General features: G+C 36.7%; 1 protein-coding gene across 6 annotated transcripts in view; it reads left to right on the top strand.

Annotated features, from left to right (window-relative positions):
- GNAI1 (G protein subunit alpha i1) overlaps positions 1-21,808 on the top strand; it is a 312,759-nt gene that overhangs the window by 277,597 nt on the left and 13,354 nt on the right. For all 6 annotated transcript variants that reach the window (XM_045793389.2, XM_045793387.2, XM_087861139.1 and 3 more), the window contains 4 exons: positions 4,125-4,167; positions 4,272-4,413; positions 13,732-13,889; positions 17,456-17,584. In XM_045793389.2, the coding sequence (XP_045649345.1) occupies positions 4,125-4,167; positions 4,272-4,413; positions 13,732-13,889; positions 17,456-17,584 (472 nt within the window). The remainder of the gene's footprint in view (positions 1-4,124; positions 4,168-4,271; positions 4,414-13,731; positions 13,890-17,455; positions 17,585-21,808) is intronic.

The following is a 21,808-nucleotide window of genomic DNA, read 5'->3' as shown; positions in this document are numbered from 1 at the left end:
CTTACACCTTCGTTATTGCTTCTGTCTTAAATATAAGCACCTTAATCTTGTTGATCGTATGGCAGCACCATGATCGACAAAAGTGACTAAGTGTTCTAAATGTGACCCTAAGCAGAGAATTGGACAAAGAATCTTCTTCGGGGGGAAAGGTATTTGTTTTCTGAGGTCTGAGGTTTTTTGTTTTTAAAATGCTTGCAGTTAAAGCTTTAGATTTCCTCTACTCCTCCTCAACAAAATCAGGGGCAGACACTATTTGATTATTATTTTTAAAATGGCAAATTATATAATTCTAGTCAAAGAATTAGAATCTATCTAGCCAAGGGTTACTTTACTTAGATCTTGGTTTGTTTTTTGGTTCCTTCCCCCTGCTTGCTGTCCTTACTTGATGTATTTCCCTTTCCCGAATCTCCTTGTTAGGAGGAGGCTATGCACGCGTGACCTCCAGCTGACGAGGAGTTTCCCCTCGGTGTTACTGTGGCGATGCTCTTTGACCCTCCACCATCTGTGTGGTGCGTTACCATCGGATGCTGAGCTCTGTTTCACACACCTGCTGAGCATACACTTTGCTCTCAGACATGCAGTTTTCTATTAGCCACTTCCTCCTTACAGGTCTGAGGGGGGTGCCTGGATGGAACAGTCAGTTGGGCATCCCACTCTTGGTTTTGGCACAGGTCATGAACTCGTGGTCGTGAGATCGAGCCCTGTGTTGGGCTCCATGCTCAGCTCAGGGTCTGCTTGAGATTCTCTCCCTCTCCCTCTGCCCCTCCTGCTTATGCTCGCCCACTCTCTCTGTCTCTCTGACATAAATCTTTAAAAAAGAGAGAGAGAGGCCAAGGGACCCCCTGGTGATCCGACCTTTGACTTTATAGCCACTGGCTTACTAGTCTACCATGACTATACTGCACACGTTGTTGGCCCTTTGGGAGTTAAAATCTCCCTTCCTAGGACTCTGAGGTCTCTCTCATTTGACAGTGACCAGCTTGTTGACCGTTACTTTGTAGATGACTTAGTCACCTTGACTAGCCTGGCATTGTGACCACAGTGGTCACATGCTTTGATCTTTTCATACGTGTTCCGTATTCCTTGTTTCTCCCTGGAAGGAAGGGTGCTTCCAACCCTTTTTTATGCTGCCTCTGTATTTAAGGGAAAAACAATAGCTGTCTAGCCGAGTACTGCTAGTAAAATTTACTTTTCTCCTTTCCCCTGCTTCTCCACTACCTCTGAGACATTTTTTTTTTTTTTTGCAGTATTGCTTCCTGTCAGTCTCTCAAACATGATTGTGCTGAGATTTGTAGAGAATAACCTTTAACTCTTTTCCTGTATGCTGTGTGGAAAGAATAGCAGTATTTAGTATGTTGGAACCCTGACTATGTAGCATTTCTGATTTTCCTATTAGGAGTCTGTCTGCATGGAAGTGAGAATTGAAAACTAATTACATAAAATTGCTAAGCTTTAAAAGACTCTTTTTTCAGCATTTCTACCTCTAAGTTATCTGTTCCTCAAAGAGCACCTTGTGACTAGCAAAGAAATTAGGTAAAAATCCAATTAATACTACTCCCGTCCTCAATCTTTAATGTTAAACAGATTTCAGGATATTTTGAACCATAAGCCATTGACTTAAGATGCTTATTGCAAAGGAAGCTAAGTATCCCATGCTATCAATTAAGAGATGTAAAGTGAATTAGAACTTAAAGATAATGTCAGGAAAATTTGTTTTTTTCTTATTAATATTATAAAATTCTCATCTGTATATACATAGTTCAATTGAAAATCTTTATTTTATTTATTTATTTATTTTTTTTACTATTTCTGATTTTACCCCACTTGGCTCTCAGACCTCACTGGCTTGTGTCATGTGAGCCTTTCTGGGCCTTCCAGTTGTTGAGTTGTTTCACTAAAAGAATGATCCTTGGGTGGCTGTTCATCAGAGCTCATTATGCCAATGGAATCACCCCTTCTGTGTATGGTTACAGGGATCTAGAAGGTCTCGTCATCACAGCATGGCTGCTGCCGACTCAGTTGGCAGTGCTGTAGAAACCCAGAGGGCCTTCTTGAAGATACCCCTGCTGGAAACTACCTAGGGTATGTTAGTTGTGGATCTCTCTTCAATGAGAGAAATAAATGTGTGAGCCATAATGGCTACAGTGGTGCTTTACACAGAGCCAAGTATGCTGTTGTTGATTAATAAATAATGGGTTGTTTATCTTGGAATTGTTTTTATTGGCAGATGCCCTGAAACATTCAAAGGCTGTCTGTAAATGAAGAATGCCCTCATTGTTTATTCAGCTCCTGCTTTTCTACTTATTGTGCTTGTATCTTGGGAAAATTTCTTGAATATCAAATCACAAGTAAAAGTTAAGCAGCTCCACCCCCCCCCCCCCCCCCCACCGCCGACCCTGGCGAAGATTTTCACATAGGCCATTTAACTATAATCTGTTCTCAGATGCCTCTGATGATTTGGGAGAGTGTGTGTGTGTGTGTGTGTGTGTGTGTGTGTGTGTGTGTGTGTATGTGTATGTGTGTATGTATAGCTAGAGGGGGATTGGGGTGAAGGGAACAAAGCCCAGAAGTTTGTTATTTAATTGTAACAGGCACAAGTAGCTTAAATAAATTCAAGTACATTTCTGGTTGATGGTGTGTCTATCTAGCACAAGTTAGCTGCTGAGAAGTCAAGAAATATTCATAGAAACATGTGCAACGAGAAGGGTGGCAAGGATCCCTGGGGGAGTGGGTCAGGAAAAGGTGGTTGATGAAGGAGGTAAGTTTATGGTTGATGAGGATAACTGGAGTGGCGAGAAGCAGCAGAGTAAATTAAATTTTGGCAGGGGAAACGGTATGTTTGAAGATTTGTGGTGTGATCACAGTAGGTGTTCTTGGAACCGTAGTTATTCAGTAATGCTGGATCACACAGCACTGTAGGAAGGGCCCTGGGAAAATGGTAACATGGGGCCTGGATAGTAAAAATCCTACTGTATCTCTGAAACGGTGATAAATACCTCTATGCTATGTAGCCCTGGTCAAAGACAACATGAAGGCAAATGATAGCCTTGTCATACTTTCTTTGTTTTGTGTCCTGTGCTCAGATGTTCTCCGTATGTAGCAATTGGAAGGAGCCTGACAAGTAATTGATATAATATGATGTAAAGATATCAGCTACTGTTAAATGTGAAGGATGGGAGGGCTGTACCTTTATAAAGGGCCGTATGATTAGTAATATTTTTATGTTATGATGGCATAATGCTAGGGACCTTGTGAAGAGACCTTGCATATGTAGGAAGTGCAGGAGTGTTTTGAAAATGGGGTTGTGACTTGGGTGATGGGCTAGAAGAACATGAGGGAGACATTTCTGTCCTGCATGCTGTTGTATCCCCGGTGCTAGCACATGATGTTGGCTGTGTGTCAGATGTTTGATAATGCTGGTTGAACACACATGGCATGAGACACAGCTGCTGTAACGTATAATATTTTCCAGTTATTTGTTATGTGGCTTCTTGGCACCACTGCCCTCTGCTTCATTCTTAGGAAGAAGCAAAGGTTAATATTAGAATAACTGACCAAACAGAATGTCTTCCAAGATGGAGCAAAATTTTGAATAAAACTAATTTATATTGCTTTAAGTTACAGCAGATTGAATTTTTTAATGGTTTCAAGAATACACACAACAATAAAAGCATTTTTTCAGCTAAATTTATTGAATTTAAGTATTGTGAAATAATAAACAGATGGGACTTATTTTTGACAATTTTTCTATATGTTTGGAAACCATTAAAGATTGTTTTGATATAGGGACACCTGGGTGGCTTAGTCGTTTGGGCATCTGGCTCTTGGTTGTGGCTCAGGTCATGATCTCATGGGTTGTGGGATCGATCCCCCTGTCAGGCTCCGGGGGATTCTGCCTGAGGATTCTCTCCTTCTGCCCCTCCCCTTGCTCACACACACTCTCTCTCTCTCTCAAATCCTTTAAAAAAAGATTGTTTTGATATAAAACAAATTTTTGCTGTAAGGGAAAATGTGTGTGTGTGCATGTGTGTGCACGCACTCACAAGTGTGCCTGTGTTGGAGGGGGCTGGATATGCATAAGTGATGAAGTTAGAAATCCTTTATTTTATTTTACTTGTTTTTAGGTGCTGGCGAATCTGGGAAGAGTACAATTGTGAAGCAAATGAAGTAAGTAGATTGAAAACATTAGATGTTGTTTTTTATGCTTAACTGTGCCCTTCCATCCAAGGAGGTACGTGTGTGTTTGTTTGCTTTTCCTTTTGTCTCATTAGAATTATCCACGAAGCTGGTTATTCGGAGGAGGAATGTAAGCAGTACAAAGCAGTGGTCTACAGTAACACCATCCAGTCAATCATTGCTATCATCAGGGCCATGGGGCGGTTGAAGATCGACTTCGGTGACTCGGCTCGGGCGGTGAGTTGTTAAATCATCACAACAGGCCTGACGAGTAGCAGGAATAACTTACCTGGGAATACCATACTACCTAACATAGATTTACCCGCTGTCTCAAGACCATTTAATAAAAGGAGTCAAAAGAATGGTAGTGAGTGAAGTAAGAAGCTTCAGAAGTGATGACCTAAGAATACACAGGATTGTGTCATCTCTTTATACCTAGAATTGTTTCCTCATCCATCAGAGGATTTGGACAATTCAGTAACCATTAGAATATTTTCTGTGTAAACATATGATACTGGGTATGCTTGTATCTCCATAACGATTTCTAGTAGTTACTACTGAGTTTAATGCTGACTCTTCAGAATTTGTTTTCATAATTTGGAATGCTGAAATGATCTAATTATTTGTATTTATGCCATACTAGCCTAAAAAGCAGTCTAATCTCATATAAAGAAAACGTATAAAATCTTGCCTGTCTTTTAAATAGGAAAATCCTGTATCAGTATTTCAGAGCTAAAGAGATGGGGAGCGTAGGAGAAAAGCTAGTTCCTCCCCTTTATTTGATCAGTAAAAAATACTGGAACCCAAGAGATGACCTGACAGAAAGATTGCCATATGGTCAGTGGGGACGGGGCGCCGGGCCGCACTTCCTTATTTGGCCCAGTAACTCATTTTGCATTTGATCGAAGTTCCCTGGTCTAGTCCATGTGACACTTTTTTCCTTCATTTCACCCTACCCCTGTTTGCTTGCTTAATCTGTTTATTTAAAGTTTTATTATTTGTGTGTGGTTTTTTTCCTTCACTGATTTATTTTTAATAACTGACATAAAACTGAACCCTTCCACAAACCTTTAACTGAAACTCTAGCTTAAATTTTGATCTTTTTGTACGTAGTAGGTGTGTTATTACTATTACTACTACTGTTTCTTATAGTCCCTTGTATTTTATGTATGCAGTATATATCTGTGTAATTGTGCGTGTGTGTGCACACACATTCGCTATCTCCCTGCTAATACTACAAGGATTTTTTTGTATTGAGACTGTAACTTTCCCTTTTTGTCTTCATAGTGTCTGGTAGAAATTATTATTTTTTTAACTTTGAGGCTCAATTTGTGTTTAATAGGAAAAAAATTAAAGCATTATGAGAAAAGATATATTGGGGAAATTTAAAATAAACCTGTTTTTTTAAGTTACTCTAACATTTCTTTGTCAGTTATTGGTCCATATTAATTTATTAAGCTGCTTCTTTTAAAGAAAAATTAAAAAGCTTAGTATAATGGATTAAAAGTTTAAGCACATTTCAAGATTATTTTTAATAATAATTCATCACATTCTTCTGAATCATCTTTTCTGGCACAAGATTTGATCATATTCAGACATTTCTGCCTTACCTACTGTTCACATAATCTTTTTTGAAATCTTTAATTGATTCATTTATCGCTGATTCATTCGCCAAATGCTCTTTGAGCTCGTGATCTTACAGGGGACTACCACCCTTACAGAGAAGGAGTTCATATAGATCATACTTTGCGCCAGCTCCAGTCACGGTGATTTAAATCGTTCATCCTGGCGCATGTGCGGCATCCCACATTTAGGCGTTATCTGTGATTATTAGGAAGCTGTTGTAGCCTCCCATTTTCCACGGCAATTGAAGGGTCAGTGCAAGCAGTATTTTGTGGAGTCTTTTTATTTGCTGTTTTTCTCTCAAGGACTGAATGACAGAATTGACTGGGTGGGAATAGCTGCTCTATCGCCACAGACTTTTTAAAAATTTTTATTTATTTTTTTTACTGGTTTTCTGATGCTTTGAGATCTACATGTGGGACTTCTTTTCTCCTCTTTGTTTCGCTTAGTGCTAGTTTGAGTCACTCTTCTTAGACTGTCTCGCTGTAGCCTAGTAACTGTTTGCCTCCTACCTTCAGACTCTTCTTCTGTTTGCTTTAGCCATTGTTACTAACTCCTTCTCACAGATGTCTCCTTGCTCTCACATGGGTTTTGATTCGTCTGCCCCATGTCTTCTTGTGTTGCCTTGCCTCTGCTTAAGCCTTAAAATACTTGGAGGCTTTTGGAATTGTGCCAAGAAGTAACAAAGGTGAACTAAACATGATATGGACGTGAGAAAGGGACATTGGCGCTTGATATTGAAACATGTGTAGGAGTTTTCTAGACAAAAACAAGGAAAAAGCATCCATAAATAAGAAACAGTATATTCAAAGGCTGAATATATTTCTACTTCTAAAGTACCAATTCTTGGAAATATTATCCCTGAATCAGAGGATAAGCAGATATTTAATTTTGATAGGAACCACAGATGTGCTTTCAGAAAGAATGTGACATGAGTAATCTTTTCTAGCAACTGTGCATGAGTGTTTACCAGAGTCTTGCTAACTTAGATATTATCAGCACTTTAATTTTTAATATCTCATTCCTGAAAAATATTGTCTTCCTTTTTTTCCTTTTTAGTTTTTATTTTCCTGATTGTTAGTGAGGTGGGAAATCTGTTTTTCTTTGTTTCTTCTGTGAATTCCTCTTAGTATTTTTCACTCAATTCTATTAAATTACTTGTCCTTTTCACATTGATTCTTTTTAAATATAAAGCATATTAACCCTTGTTTAAGTTTTGCAAATATTTTCACTCAGTATATTTCTTTTACTTTTTTGAAATAGCAGTTATGTTTTTTAGAACTCTTAATTTTTTTTGCCGTCAATTCTGACTTCTATGTTTGTATCTTAGATTTTCTTCAACTTATTTTTAAAACTACTCTTTTCTAGAATGTTTTAGTTTTATTGTTTAGATTTATCACTTCACCCACCTGGAAATGTTATTTGTGTCTCTTGGTAGGTGGAACCTAAGTACATTTTATAATCTGATCATCCCTTGCCTTACAGACATTTATTAAATATTCCATTCCTCAGTGACTTGAAAGTGCTGCCTTTAGCATCAAATTGGGTCTGTTTCTGAACTCCATTTTCCCCCATTGATGTATTTTCTTTTCCAGATCAGTTGCTTATTAATTACTTAGCCTTTATAAGTTTCTTTCATTATAATATGGAAATGGGTGCCTGGGTGGCTCAGTGGGTTAAGCGTCTGCCTTCAGCTCAGGTCGTGATCCCAGGGTCCTGGGATTGAGTCCCACACTAGACTCCCTGCTCAGCGGGGTGTCTGCTTCTCCCTCCATCCCTCCCCCCTGGTCGTGATCTCTCTTTCTCTCTCTCTAATAAATAAATTAAAAATCTTTTAAAAAATAATAATATGAAAATAATAACATTTACCTGGGAGGGTTGTGAGGAATGACATAATAAACATCAAGCATTTAACCACATGCCTTGGTCATAATAGATGCTCAGTAAATGTTGCTACTGTTGTTGCCATTTATAATTATTATACTACTGTTATTCTTCTCAGAATCAATTTATTGTGGTTCCTATTGCCTCATAGGGTTAATTGGTATCTCGTACGGTAAGAGCCCTTACCCATTGTTCATTTACCGAAGTGTGAAGGCGATTATGCTTTTTTTCTTCCAGGCGAACTTGAGAATCACCTTAATGCCCCACATCCCTGATGAAACAAAACAAAAAAAGTCTGTTGGTATCTTGATTGGAATTACACCTTAGTATGTAGGTTAATTTGATAAGAATTGACTAAAAACATGTAAAATTTTTAGAGATGGTGACTAATTTGCTGTGGAATACTTCATATTTGGCAGTTACCAGATTTGCAAAGCAGATTACACATTAGTTATTTAAAAGCAGAGGAAACAAAATTGTTTTCAAGGATGGCATAGAGCAATCAAATTTCATGCTGAATATCCTTTCAAAACTCTCTCAGAATGCGTGTACTCAATCTGGGGATGATAAATTATTGTTTCTAATAACGTGAAGTTAGGGAAGCATTATGGAGGGACCTATTAGCTTTTCCTGCGCACTGCGTCATTTAATCCAGCGCTGCTCAAAGTGTGCTTGTGCACGAGATGGATTCTGAAATTAAGGGTGAGCGTTTAGGTTTATAGCAATTGGCAGAGTAATTTATCTGTTAACTTTGATAGTTTAAGAAAATGGGTTTATGTATTATGTGGCATACATTTTATTTTTCTGATAGGAATCGTTCTGAAACAGATTGGAAATAAAAGAAAATACAACACAGGACTGGCCCTTTGTCACATATAGTTGCTGGGAATAATTTAAGATACAAGGAGCAGAAAACCTTGCCTTGAATGGACTGAAATGAGCACCCTTTTCTCCCCCAAGCCTCAGCGTGCTCCTACCTAATGGCTGCTTTTCTGTTTCTCTAATTTTGTAGTTTATTTCATTAGTTAGTTTCTTTCTGTCTGCCTGCATTGCCAGATTGCCTTTGAGAAAAGTTGTATCAATTTACCTTCCTGTCCCATTTACTGCAGTGCCTTTTCTTAGTGCTCTGAGTAACCAAAATTTGGAAGTCTTATATGTTAAAATATACTGGCTAATTTATTAGTAAATCTTATCTCAATTTAATTTGCATTTCCAATTTTTAGTGTAATTGCAGTTTTCTCTTTATTAACTGTATTTTTCTTTCTCTGTGTCAGTGGCCCATTTTATGCCTCATTCATTTACCTCTTTGCGTCTTAGTGTTTTGATGATCTGCTTGCTTGTATGTACATAAGGCATTAACTCTTGTCCACTAATAGAAATGTTCTCTCACATTTTAATCTTACGGTTTTTGTTTTTTAAATCTTGTTCTGTTATTTCTTACACTAAATTTAGAAAATCTCTCAAAGATTTACTAAATATTCATTTTAAATGTTTTTTTAGGGGAGTGAATTTTAACATTATTCTTTCTTCTTTAATCACTCCGAAACTTTGTCTTATGCTTGGGGTTGAGGTCTACATTATTTCTTTTTTTGTATTCAGATGGCTGATTATCGAGTAGTGTTGTTTTTGTTTTTAATAATCATATCCTTTCCTTTATCCTTTACCTTGCCACCTTTATAATATAATAAGTTCAGATTTGGGATTTTTTCCCCTGTTGATCTGCTTTAATTCCAGAGTGTTCTTACGTACTTAGCATTTGAATATCTGAGAATTTTAGCACTCCCTCCCCAGTATCCTTGTCAAAATGTTCCTGGTTTATTTCTACTTGTTTTTCCAGATGAATTTTTGAATTGGTTTTGTATTCCGGCTTATATTTGAGAACTAAGAAGTTGTTACAGGATTGTATGATTTTTGATTCTAAGGAGTATTGATTTATGTATGTGGCAAAGTGGTATTAACCTTCATTTGAAATGTAATATGTGCCTCTCCACCACAGTATTTTTCTATTTCCCTCAATTTATATATTAGGTAGCACATATTTTTATATCTCTTTTGACAGCAGGGTCTATTGTCCATCCAAAAAACACTAAAACATTTTTTTATTTTATGAACTTGAAAATAAAAAATAACATTTATAAGATTCATAAATATATGTATAAAAGTTACATTTGTCTAACATATATTGTACTCTCCTTTCTTAAGAAGCTCGTGCTCATTGCAATTTAGTGAAATATTGCTCACTGCAATTTAGTTAAAATTAACTTAGATTATTTTATTTTTAGGTTCCCCTCCACCCTGTTAAGCAGTGCTATGGGAAAAAAGAAAAATGACTTCCTATTTTCTTGACTCAGTCATTTTAACTTAGGTTACATTTGTTTTTCGAGGGGGGAAATATGTTTTACATTTGTGTATTTCTTAAAGCAGTTTTTTTTTTTTTAAAGATCTTTATTTTTTTAGAGAGAGAGGGAGTCCAAGTGAGAGTAGGGAGAGGGGCAGAGGGAGAGAGAGAATCCCAGGTAGACTCCCCACTGAGCGTGGAGACCCATGTGGGGCTTGATCTTATCACCCTGAGATCATGAGCTGAGCTGAAACCAAGAGTTGGCCACTTAACCGATTGAGCCACCCAGGTTCCCCCAAAGCAGGTCTTGAAATGTTTGAGACTGACAGCCATAGAATGGTGTGGTGACTCCACTATTTTCAGGATTTCCTTAAACATGTACTAACTTCGATAAAAGTGGTATAGTTGTCTTAAATTTGTAGGGGTGATTATATCCTGTAGAAATGTGGTAGATTAAATACATGAGTAGTTCTCATATGTGGTATTCAGTATTGTTGACTAATGTTATTAATGAAAAAATTGAGCTAAGTCACTGGAACAAAAGATTTCTATACATGTATCAATCATTACATCATCCTTGTGAACAAAAATTTAGAGTTGTCACTATTTTTAAGACACCTTTATCATATTATTTAGTCTCTCTTACAGAGGACGTTCTGATGTTTTTCTGTTTAAACCCCTAATCTCATTCATGAATTCTGTCTGCTGTATTACCATAAATAATCATCGAGTCTTTGCTTAAAAATTTCAGTGTCTCACTCCCCCGCACCCCCTCCCCCGTTTTTTTTAGATGGCTTATGGATGATTCTTAAAAAGTATTCTTACAGAATTGAAATCTGATATCTTTTGCCTTAAGAATTCATAAAAGCTTTATGCCTAATAATGAAGTCTAGTGTTACCTTTAATGATCCTTACCTAATATATCAGAAGACAGCTGTCACGGTCCCTCCATCTTCCCTTCCCCAGCCCAGAAGGACTCTTCCTAATTCTCATAAAGTGGGTGTCAGCTTTGGATAAAATGTGCTGTCACTAAATGCAGCATGCCAAGTGTTCCCTGACCATCAGTAGGAAAAGAGGCCCTATTACATGTCTCTTGACATGCAAGCATTTCATAACTCCTTTCCCAGTTCCCAGAGCACACAGTTATGTGAACTGGAGCTTACATTCTCTCTACCATCTGATTTTCTTTTCATTTTAGTAGCTTGAAACACGTTAATGTGGCTACATCCAGGGATTTTTCCTTGCTACTCAGAAATTACCTGGCAAACAACATTTCTTTCAACAACACAAAGGACTACTTAATACTGCTTTACTCACCTGTGTCCCTTCTGATGAAACTTAAGTCTTTTCTTAGTAATCCCAATCTTTTTTCTACCCTTTGTCACGCTGTTTTGGTACACTCATGTTTAGCTTTCTCAGTGTTCTTAAGTAACATTATTTTACATAAATTTTGAAAAGACCTCATTCCAGGGTCAGGTAGGATCACTGTTATCATTCTGCAATTTTAACATTTGTCTTGTCTTGGGCAATGGCTGCTTACTAATTGCTCGCTGATATGTGTGATTGGGTCACCAATATGCTGTGAAACTTCAAATGAGTTGCCTAACCTTTCTGTGCCCCAGGGTCTTTTAATACAAAACAAAAATTTAGGTAGAATAATTACTAAGGTACCTTCCTGCTTAAATTTATTACCTTAAAGCTCATCTACAGACATCTGAACGTCCTCCTAATGAAATGGAAGTGAATACTCTAATTAGCTTTTCAAGGAAAAGAGGCTATTTTACATTTTGTGAAGAAGAGAAATTTTGGAATGCAACAGAGAGTACAGTTTATACTTCCAGAGTTTCTCATGTCTTTTCTTCAGGCTTCTTCCTAGAAAGATTGAAGAGAATGTGATCTTATGACCCCTACCAGAGGGCATTAGTGTTTTCTGTCAAGAAATTGTATTGAAATTGAATAAATATATCATAAGGAAAGCTCATTAAAACTAAGTGAAATTCACCATTGCACTTTTTGTAATCTATAATGCCTCCCTTTGTACTTTTCATCCACTTTTCTGAAGTGGATGGAGAAAATTGTGTTTGTTGTTTAATTAATAAAAATGACCAAATTTAGAAATTTCTCATATATAGGTAATTATCTGAAATAGAGTATAATTGTTTACTGTAATTAAGTAAATGGTGCTAAGAATGACTTGAAACTATATTATGTTGGTTTTTATTAAGGCTGTTTGTAATGTGTCGCTTGCATGCATTTATCTTGTGATTACTAAAGAGGGAAACATATGCTTGTATAATATGTTCCCATGCTGAGTTAATTATTTTTCACTATGGGTTCTATCTGGGGGAAAAAAAAAGTTTCACAAATTGGCAGCTAGTACTCGCTCCTCTCCTGTGTCACCAAATGCTTCTCTCCTGTGTACCTGATCATATGTGTGCCATCACTTTATAAACATTTAACGGCAATACTTTGGGAAAACGCCCCTTGAGAAGAATTAGGGATTGTCTACCCAGTTAACATAAAGCTACAAGTCTCAGGGTACAGAGAATCTCTGTGAAGTTAGCAGCTTCACATCTCCCCTATTTTTGGATTAACTATGTTTTTACCTGATAATTGAGTTGTGTTATCCAGCACTATAGCTACTCCCGGCATACGGTTATTGAGTATTGAAAGTGTATCTAATCTGAATTGAGATGTGCTATCTGTATAAAATAAATGCCAGATTTTGAAGACTAAATATGAATAAAAATATGAACTAGCTCAATAATTTTATCTTGATTACATGTTAAAATATTTTATGTATAGGTTAAATAAAATACCTTGTTACATTAATTTTACCTTTTTAAAAAATATATGATTATTAGAAAATTTAGAATTCTATCAGTTTCTCATGTTATATTTCCTTTGGACAGCCCTAACCTAATGTGGTTGATTACCTATGGATCAGAACGACTTAAGTATTTGTAGTCTCAAAACTTAAGGAAAATTTAATTAACTTTATATGCAGAATTCCTTCATTTTTTTGCATGCTGTCTTCAATATGCATCGTGAGTATTTCTCCTTCATAGCTGTGTTTATTTTGTTTGCTATGCCTGCATTAACAATACCTACCCTCACCTCTTGGCCCATTGATTTTAACGTATACACACTTTAAGGTCTCCTGAAAATTTCAAATCGTTCTGTGAAACTGTTTTTGCTTATTCCAAGTTGATTTCTCCCTTCTCTGAATTTCTTTTGCTTCCATAGAGAATATCAGAAAGCCAACATTTAATGAGATTCTATCTTAAAATAATCTTTAATGGTGTTAGTGTGCTTCTTAGAAACATTTTGGGTGGGAGGAATAAGGCACACACTATTTTTCTGTTTCCAGAACTGATCGTTATCAGTGCACAACAGTCAGTGATAGTGAATAGTTGGTTAATGTGTCCCCTCATGAACTGTAGGTGTAAGTCATTCTTCCAGTTTCCTAGTGCCTTGACAGCTATTACGAAGATTACAAAACAGAGACTCATGATTTAAGATTATGCACTTTTGGTTAAGCCAGTTTTTTTAAGTGGTGCTTTAAAGAAAGAAAAGTCATGACCCCAATGAAAAACAAAGGAAATTCACCATTGTACTTTTTGTAATCTATAATGCCTCCCTTTGTACTTTTCATCTGTAATGTCTCCCTTTTTACTTAAAAAAAAAAAAAATGGTCTTTGAATGTTCAGGATGATGCCCGCCAACTCTTTGTGCTTGCTGGAGCTGCTGAAGAAGGTTTTATGACTGCGGAACTTGCTGGAGTTATAAAGAGATTGTGGAAAGATAGTGGTGTACAAGCCTGTTTCAACAGATCCCGAGAGTACCAGCTTAATGACTCCGCAGCATAGTAAGTAATCATAACTTCCGAACTCAACTATCATGAATAATTACTTGCAAGTCAAGTATACCTCCAAGTCGGTGTTATTGTAGAACTGGCTGACACATTCTTGTAAAACTCAGGATATTCAGGATGACAGTATTTGAAAACTTTTCTGTTTCTTGTGTGTTTGTAGATAACATTGGTGCTATTTCCTCTGTGTCCAGAAGTGTCTCAAGAGACTCATGCTTATGTAACTCTAATTGAAACATGCAAAATGGACTGTTTGCAGCGTATTTCCAAGAAATTGGAACTTCGCAAAGTTCACTCTGAATTTGGGTCTATCTCTAGTTTGCCTGGGACTAGCCTAAGGGGGGAGGTTAACTGATGTGGTTCTTTTCATTATACTAATAGTGCCTGAGAAGAGTTGTCCAGTGACAGGCACCTTGTGTGAGATGTACCCTTTTTGAAGGGGTGTGTGGTGATCCCAAGATGTTGTCTCACTGAGTAAAATAGCACTTGAAAATTATCAGTTGTATGTGCCCTGTTGCATCAGACCTTGTTTACAGATGGCTAAGTACAGTATTTTGTAAGAAAAATCTGCCCTGATTTTCTAGGTGGTGGCCACAGAAAGCTTATAAAGCAAGTTGTGATAAAACCTGGTCAGGGAGCTTTCTGCTTGGTGATCTAGCTACAGTTAAAAAAAAAAATCAAGTGTTTATTTCCATAATTTAGCACACAGACTCGAAAATATCAGATAGGAGTAGCTTTAATTGGTCTTAAAACTTGTGCTCTGCACTCGTTTTACTTTCCATGTTTTTCCATTTTCTTGATTGAGCTATTGGCGTTCAGGGACGCAAATGAGGGTAAGATAGAAGATGACAGTTATTAATAAGGTCTAGGTAAATACACACACTTCACCACAGTGAAAAACGAACAGATGGGGGATGGCTCTTCCTGATGATCACGCAGCGTGTCATTGGTCACACATCAGAGTACTCAGTAGGTGTTAGTGATTTTGTGTGAGGGAGTAAATAATACACCTTATTGTGTAACCCATACCAATTTTTATTTTGCTGTATTTCCTAATCTGTATTTTTAATGCTTTATAACTATATAAACCATACATATTATTTCATATGTATTTTATATATGTGTAAGTAACATGGTACTGAATATTAGCTCCCCTCTCCAACTGGTGTCACCATTTCTTAGGATATATATTCCTTGACTCACAGATGATGTCTTTGCCTCCCTGTTTTATATACTTATAATACAAAATATTTCTTTCAGAGCGCTCACAGATAGATGTACATTTGGAGGTAATTTGATTTATATTTATGTTGAAATGATTGTTAGCTATCTCTGCCACTACACTGTAAATTCAGTCAGGTCTGTTTTCACCCTGTGTTCTTTCTCCATTGCCTGAAACACAGTTGTCATTCACTATGCCCTTGTTTAATAATGAGCGAATGAATGAACCATACTTTACAGAGGCTAGAAGAGAAATTAGAAGAAAATTATTTACAGCAAGAACACAACTCTTAGACCATATTATTTGCTTTGGCACCACCAGCACCTGCAGAAAGATTGAAAAGATTGCTCTGAGCTGAGCCCAGCAAGGGGAGCTTTTTCAGTAAATAGGGGTGCTTCTCAGGAATAATTGGTTGAAGTCAGTTTCCCCATATGGTGGGACTTCCTGGACCACTGCTGTCTAATGACCAAGACTTGTTTCATGTGCTCACATGTTAGGATATTCACTGAGAAAAATAAGTCACTTGGGCTCCCCAGTATTTCATAACTAGTAATTCTGACCCTAAGATGGCAATAATACAGCCATTTTTCAAGAATGAAGGAAGTCATAGAAGTCGCTTTCTCCATAGTCACAGCGCATCTTGATTTCTGAGTTTTTGACTAGCAATGGGGGGATGCTGCCAAGTTGCCCATTAGGACTGTCTAACCACCAATTTACTTTAAATTTGTGATCATTTAAAATGGTTGGAGTTTTTCACAATACCTGTTTTTATTTGTCTTGTTGAGATATAAACGTGCATTATTTTTAGAGACTATTAGAACTGTAGCAGTTTTAAGCAAAGAAATGCATCTGAGTAATCAAAGCACATTTTAAATAAGAGTAACACATTACTTCAGAAGGACAGTTAGTAAAACCTTGTCATGGCCTGCTTATTTGCTTATTAAATCAGATTTTCTTACAATAATGTACATTATATATGTGGAATTAAAAACAGATTAAAATACTGGGGGATTATCACCAGTGCGATAATAATTATTTTTAAGTTCAATAAATACGATAAGGGCAACTCAGGCTAACCTCTTTCTGTGTTTTCTAGTATCAGCATCACGTACGTATACATATCTATCTAAAACACTTTTGATTCCTCATTCAGTGTTTGGATAGCTTTTCAGCTCCTTCTCCACAAACCAAATATTTATTGAGCTCCTTTTGTTTGCAAGACCTGTTCTAAATGGCTAAGAACAGTTTCAGAGGATAATATCAATTAAAGTCGTGGTAGTTGGTGCTTCTCTGTAATAAACCTAGATGTATATCTTCTAAATTATCTTTGAGCACTGCACCCTAGCATCGGCAAACACGGTAGGGATACCCCCCACGCTCAGCTGACCATACGATCAGTTCCAGACGTCTCATTTGAGTTTATGCACAACCTGCTAGGGGCCTTACTTTCTGAGAAACAAGGTGTGACTGTTGGTGCCTCCATACGGTTTGACTACGTCTCCTGATGTAGATGGCACTGTTTTTTCTGTCCCATCGTTCAGATTTCTATTTACATCCCTCACCAACCATGAATGCTTCTTTAACCACTCAAATTCACGTTAATCTCTCCATCCCTGGACTTTCTATAACCTTTACTATATAAAATGACATGAAATAATTTACACAAAATAATTGCGTGGTGTGACACCCACTACATTTTAGTAGCACAACATACTTTACATTGTTGGCAGAGAGGATTGAATGGGTGGGTAACTGAAACAGAAGTAAAATGTGCATCTTGATTTAGGGAGCCAGTGAGATGCAGAGGGAAAGCGCATGTGTAGTGTCTTCCTATGTGTGACTTAAAGCTGGTTAAAAAGGAACAGTATTGACTTCAGCCTTTGGCTAGAGGTTTACTCATTACTTTCTCAAAAACTTAAGACTTTGTAAATCCTCAGCAAGACTAATGTCTGGAAAATAAACACAGTGCTACATTAAAGTGTGATCAAGAATTTTAAGGACAAACTCCTAATGTACAGTTGGTCATGTGTGGTTTTTAAGAAGTCATTATTCTGTTTCCAACAAGGAGAATTACTAATTCGTGTCTCGAGGAAGCAAAGTACACGATACCTGGAAAATGTTAAAAGAGCTTTGTGGCTGGAGAAGTATAAACATTTTCGTTTCAGTGGGAATTGTATAACATAGAAACTTAAATTGGTTGTATTATTACATCATTACACAGAAATGTAAAACTTTCCAATAATTTGGAATATTGTATGCATTAAAATGTTTTACTCCTTGATGTAGATGATCTTTAATGTCTATATTAACTGTTAGCATATTATTTTGTTTATTTCTGCAGCTATTTGAATGACTTGGACAGAATAGCACAACCAAATTATATCCCAACTCAACAGGATGTTCTCAGAACCAGAGTGAAAACGACAGGAATTGTTGAAACCCATTTTACTTTCAAAGATCTTCATTTTAAGTGAGTAGCTTCAAAGCATTTCATTTAACAAATTTAGGTATAAAACACCTTGTTTAGTAAAGAAAGGTAGAATTAATAAAAGTGTTTAAAACCGGAACTAGAAATTACAAAACACTTTTCTTAGGTGATTGGACAAAGAATATTTTGAGTGAAGGAAGACAAAAAACATTCTTAGGAGGAGTATTTATATATTTAAGAAAAAATGGCCATGCAAATCTTTTGTCTATATTTTTCAAAGTGATTTAAATAAAAATAGTTTTTGGCTTTTATTTCTAAATAGACAATATTGTGTATTTGGAGAAAGTGTTGCTATATATTCTTAGGTAAAGAAGAATTTTACTGATTATATGCTTATTTATGGAAATATTAAAAATGAAAGGTACCTTTTAAAAATTTTTCATGAAAATTTTTATTCATGCAAACATGTTTGCACTTTCTTATGATGAAAATGTCATTTAGAGTGTGTACTAAATATTACTGAGGTTTGAGCAGAGAAGCACTGAATTGTAGCCTTTAGAAATGCAAGGGATCTTGGAGCTCGTTTTGTCCTATACACTCATTTTGTAATGAACTAGACTCGGAAGTTCAGGGAAACATTAATTTACAGACCTATGTTCCTCTTTTTTTAAAGTATGAAAAAAACCGTTGGACTTTGCTTCAGTTTAATACTCTGAAACAGTAAATAATAAAGCAGAATTTCTGAAAGCATCTAAAGATTCCTAGTCAGACATTAAAAATATTCATAAAGAAGCTCACTGTTATAAGTGTGGGAAGTACAGTTACATACATGCAACTGTACTTATGATTCCTTCCATAAGTATTTTATTTTTTGAGAGAGAGAGAGCATGTGTGCATGATGAGAGGCAGAGGGCGAGGGAGGGAGAAAATCTTAATAGGGCTTGATCTCACGACCCTGAAATCCTAACCTGAGCTGAAATCAAGAGTCGGAGGCTTAACTGACTGAGCCACCCAGGCGCCCCCTTCCATAAGTATTTTAAATACGTTTGTTACTATCATTTGTCACTGATTTATCCCTCATTCAGTGGTTCATGTAATTGAATTTTCCAGAAAACTGCAATTGAATTTTAATTTTCCACGGCAGCTTCCCTCCAAAAAAACCCCCAAACATTGCACTGCTTTTTTTAAACAGAATTACAGATCATAATTAGGTTATCTGACCATGTAACTTTGTACTTTAATACATGGTCTAGTTTTTCATCTGCTTTTAATTCTTTGGTTTTCACCAGTTCTTAAGCTGTCAGTGGACGATTTTTGGCTGCTGGCAATAGCTCTTACCAAAATCATTTACTTTCTTTTACTCTATTTACTATTTCTAGGATATTAAATGACCAAAGCCAGGAATAGTAAAACATTAATATTTATATAGTCTGGTATGCCTGATCTGGGAACTATTTATCTTAAAGTTATAAAATAATTTTAAGGAAACTCACTGTCAAAATGAGGCTTTAAAGTTCTTTTAACTTAGATTCTGATTTTTTTTTGCTTTTTGTTTACTTTAATACCCTATTTTATTTTTTACACAAATGTTATGTATTTATTTGATAAAGCACAAGTAGGCAGGGCGGCAGGCAGAGGGAGAGGAGACGCAGGCTCCCTGCTGAGCAGGGAGCCTGCTGTGGGGCTCGATCCCAGGACCCTGAGATCATGACCTGAGCTGAAGGCAGATGCTTAACTGAGCCACCCAGGCACCCTAAACACCCTATTTTAAAACCAAATTTAAACTGTTCAAATAATGGCTCTGTTCTAACAAATCTAGTCTGAGGAGAAAATGCATGGAGATGGGGGTTAACAAGTGCAAAATCTTGAGTTAGGTTACCCTATCAGGTAAAGGGGCCAGTTGGTTAAGGTTCTTAGTAGAGAGCATTACAATCTTGCCCATTGTCAGAGGTATAAACATAAATGAGGTCATTGCCTCTGTGGGAAATGAAGAGGGCCAAGCTCGTCAGTGGGGGGAATCGTGCAGTCGGTCGTTGTACTTCAGGCAGTCTGTACAAAATTCACTTTCAGTCTTGGTTAGAGTCCCCTTAAACATTCACCTTCGAGACCATACCGTTCACTTCCAGCCTTGGTTTCTCAGAGTTGTCATTTCATCATCGCGCAGGTGCTGGGAGTCAGTAAAGTTGGCTCTCAGCATGATGTTCCCAGGAAGTCCATTTATCTTTCGTCTCCCTGGGTGAGGTAGAATTTCACAGGATGTGTTTAGTTACTGTTTTCACTTTAGCCTTAAACATAGGTTTGTCAGGAACTTGAGATAAACTTTATCTTATTTTGGATTTGCGTTCTGTTAAATTACTATCATTGCTAACATGGTTCTAACTTTGCTTTGTATATGTTAAGTGAGCCTCAGAAGAATGAGGGCAGAAATAGAATAATTCTACTGGGAACTCTTGAGTGGGTTTATCATTTTGTGTGTTTTGTATTGTAATTCATTGTTTCATTTTAACAGCTGATTTAAAATTTCAATTTTACTTCGTTTTGGTATGATTGAAATTAAAAATGAGGCAATGAAGCATGATAATTTAAGAATATATAACTGCTGTGACTAGGTGTTTGTGGAAAAGTGTCTACATGGATTATTTTGCTTTAAGGAATCAACAATTTTACTGTAATGTTTTTGCCAAATATAGAATTAACGCAGCCCTATTATAAAATTATAAGACAAATGTCTCTTCCTTTTCTGTAGTACTATAAATGTGAAATGGGTTTTGGAGTATGGTTACATTTATAAGGTTGATAAGCCTATATGGTCAGCTAGTTTTGTACCAGTCAGTCTTTGTCCCAGGAGTGTTAGATGACAGTCTGAGAATGTCAGAACATCTCAGAATCTTCGGTATCCCATGCAATATTTCCCTCTCCTCCTAAAAAAAGAAACCTAAGAAAACTTAACTTCATTCCCGTTTGATGCTAGAAAAAGTCTCATCTGTTCATATGAAGGAGAATGTATTATAATTTTATTTTTTGGTGAAAAAGGAATAATGCCTTATCCACAGTCATTTTTAAAATCAGATTTTAGTCATTTTTGCTCCTTGGATAATGAATTAGACCAGTGATTCTAAAGTATGGTCCCCAGGTCAGCAGCATCAACTTTATCCATCTGGTGATTCTGATTTATCCTAACGTTTGAGAAGTACTGGTTTAGATTAAGCGTTCTTTGTTTATGACAGATATGTGAATGACCTTCGTTGATTTCTAAATTAGAGATTTCTTCTGTAGTTAAATTACTTATCAAGTTAAAGCTCTGTTATATGTAACATCCCCACAGCATAACTGGAAGACCTAGATCTTGAACTTAGTAAAGCTCATCTATTATTGCTTGAAGGTGTTTTAAAATATTCTGTGGGTGTAGTTCATTCATTCAACAAGTATTTATGAAATACAGCAAAGTTTTGTCTTTACATTATTGGGAAAGGGGCAGGGGAGATGAAATAATTATCAGGAGGTAATAATCGCTGTAGTGAAAAATAACGCAAGGTAGGGGGACATATTCGTTTCCTAGGGCTGCTGTAACAAATTTCCACAAGCTAGGTAGCATAAAACAACAGAAGTTTATTCTTTCATAGTTCTGGAGCCTAGGACAGCAGGACTGTGCTCCTTCTGAAGGCTCTAGGGAAGCATCCTCTCTTGCTTCTTCTTGCTTCTGGTAGTGGTTGGAAATCCTCAGTGTTCCTTGGCCTTTGTCACATGGCCTTCTTCCCTGGTTCCTTTTGGCTTAAGGGCTCCTTTCTCAGTTTCTCCCTCTTTCCTCGTATATTTTACTATAGCAAAAGGAGAAACAAAACCATACCCTGCACATTTCGCTTGGAAATTTCCTCAACGAGTATTCAATTTCATCTCTTAACACCTAGCACTAGAGCAGTCTAGCAAAGATTTTCTGACTTTACAGCAAGGATTGCCTTTTCTCCAGTGTCCAGGAACATGTTTCTCAGTTCCTTCTGAGAACTCATCAAAAGCATCTTTAACATTCATAAATCTTCCAACATCGTGTTCATGATGATACATATATATGCTCTTAGATAGGAGAGGATCCCGCCATCCTTTTCACTCCCAAGTATCTCCAAAATTACTACCTTCTCTGTCTGTATTTCTTTTCTTTCTTGTTTTATTATTTTAATGTTTTTTTTTTTTTTATTATGTTAGTCACCATACAGTACATCCCCGGTTTCCGATGTAAAGCTCGATGCTTCATTAGTTGCGTATAACACC

Source organism: Ursus americanus, chromosome 3 (genome assembly GCF_024610735.1).
Source record: "Ursus americanus isolate L20-20 chromosome 3, mUrsAme1.1.p, whole genome shotgun sequence".
Classification (NCBI taxonomy): Eukaryota; Metazoa; Chordata; class Mammalia; order Carnivora; family Ursidae; genus Ursus; species Ursus americanus.
The sequence above is the reverse complement of the archived record's forward strand: the minus strand, read 5'-3'. Positions and strand labels throughout refer to the sequence as shown.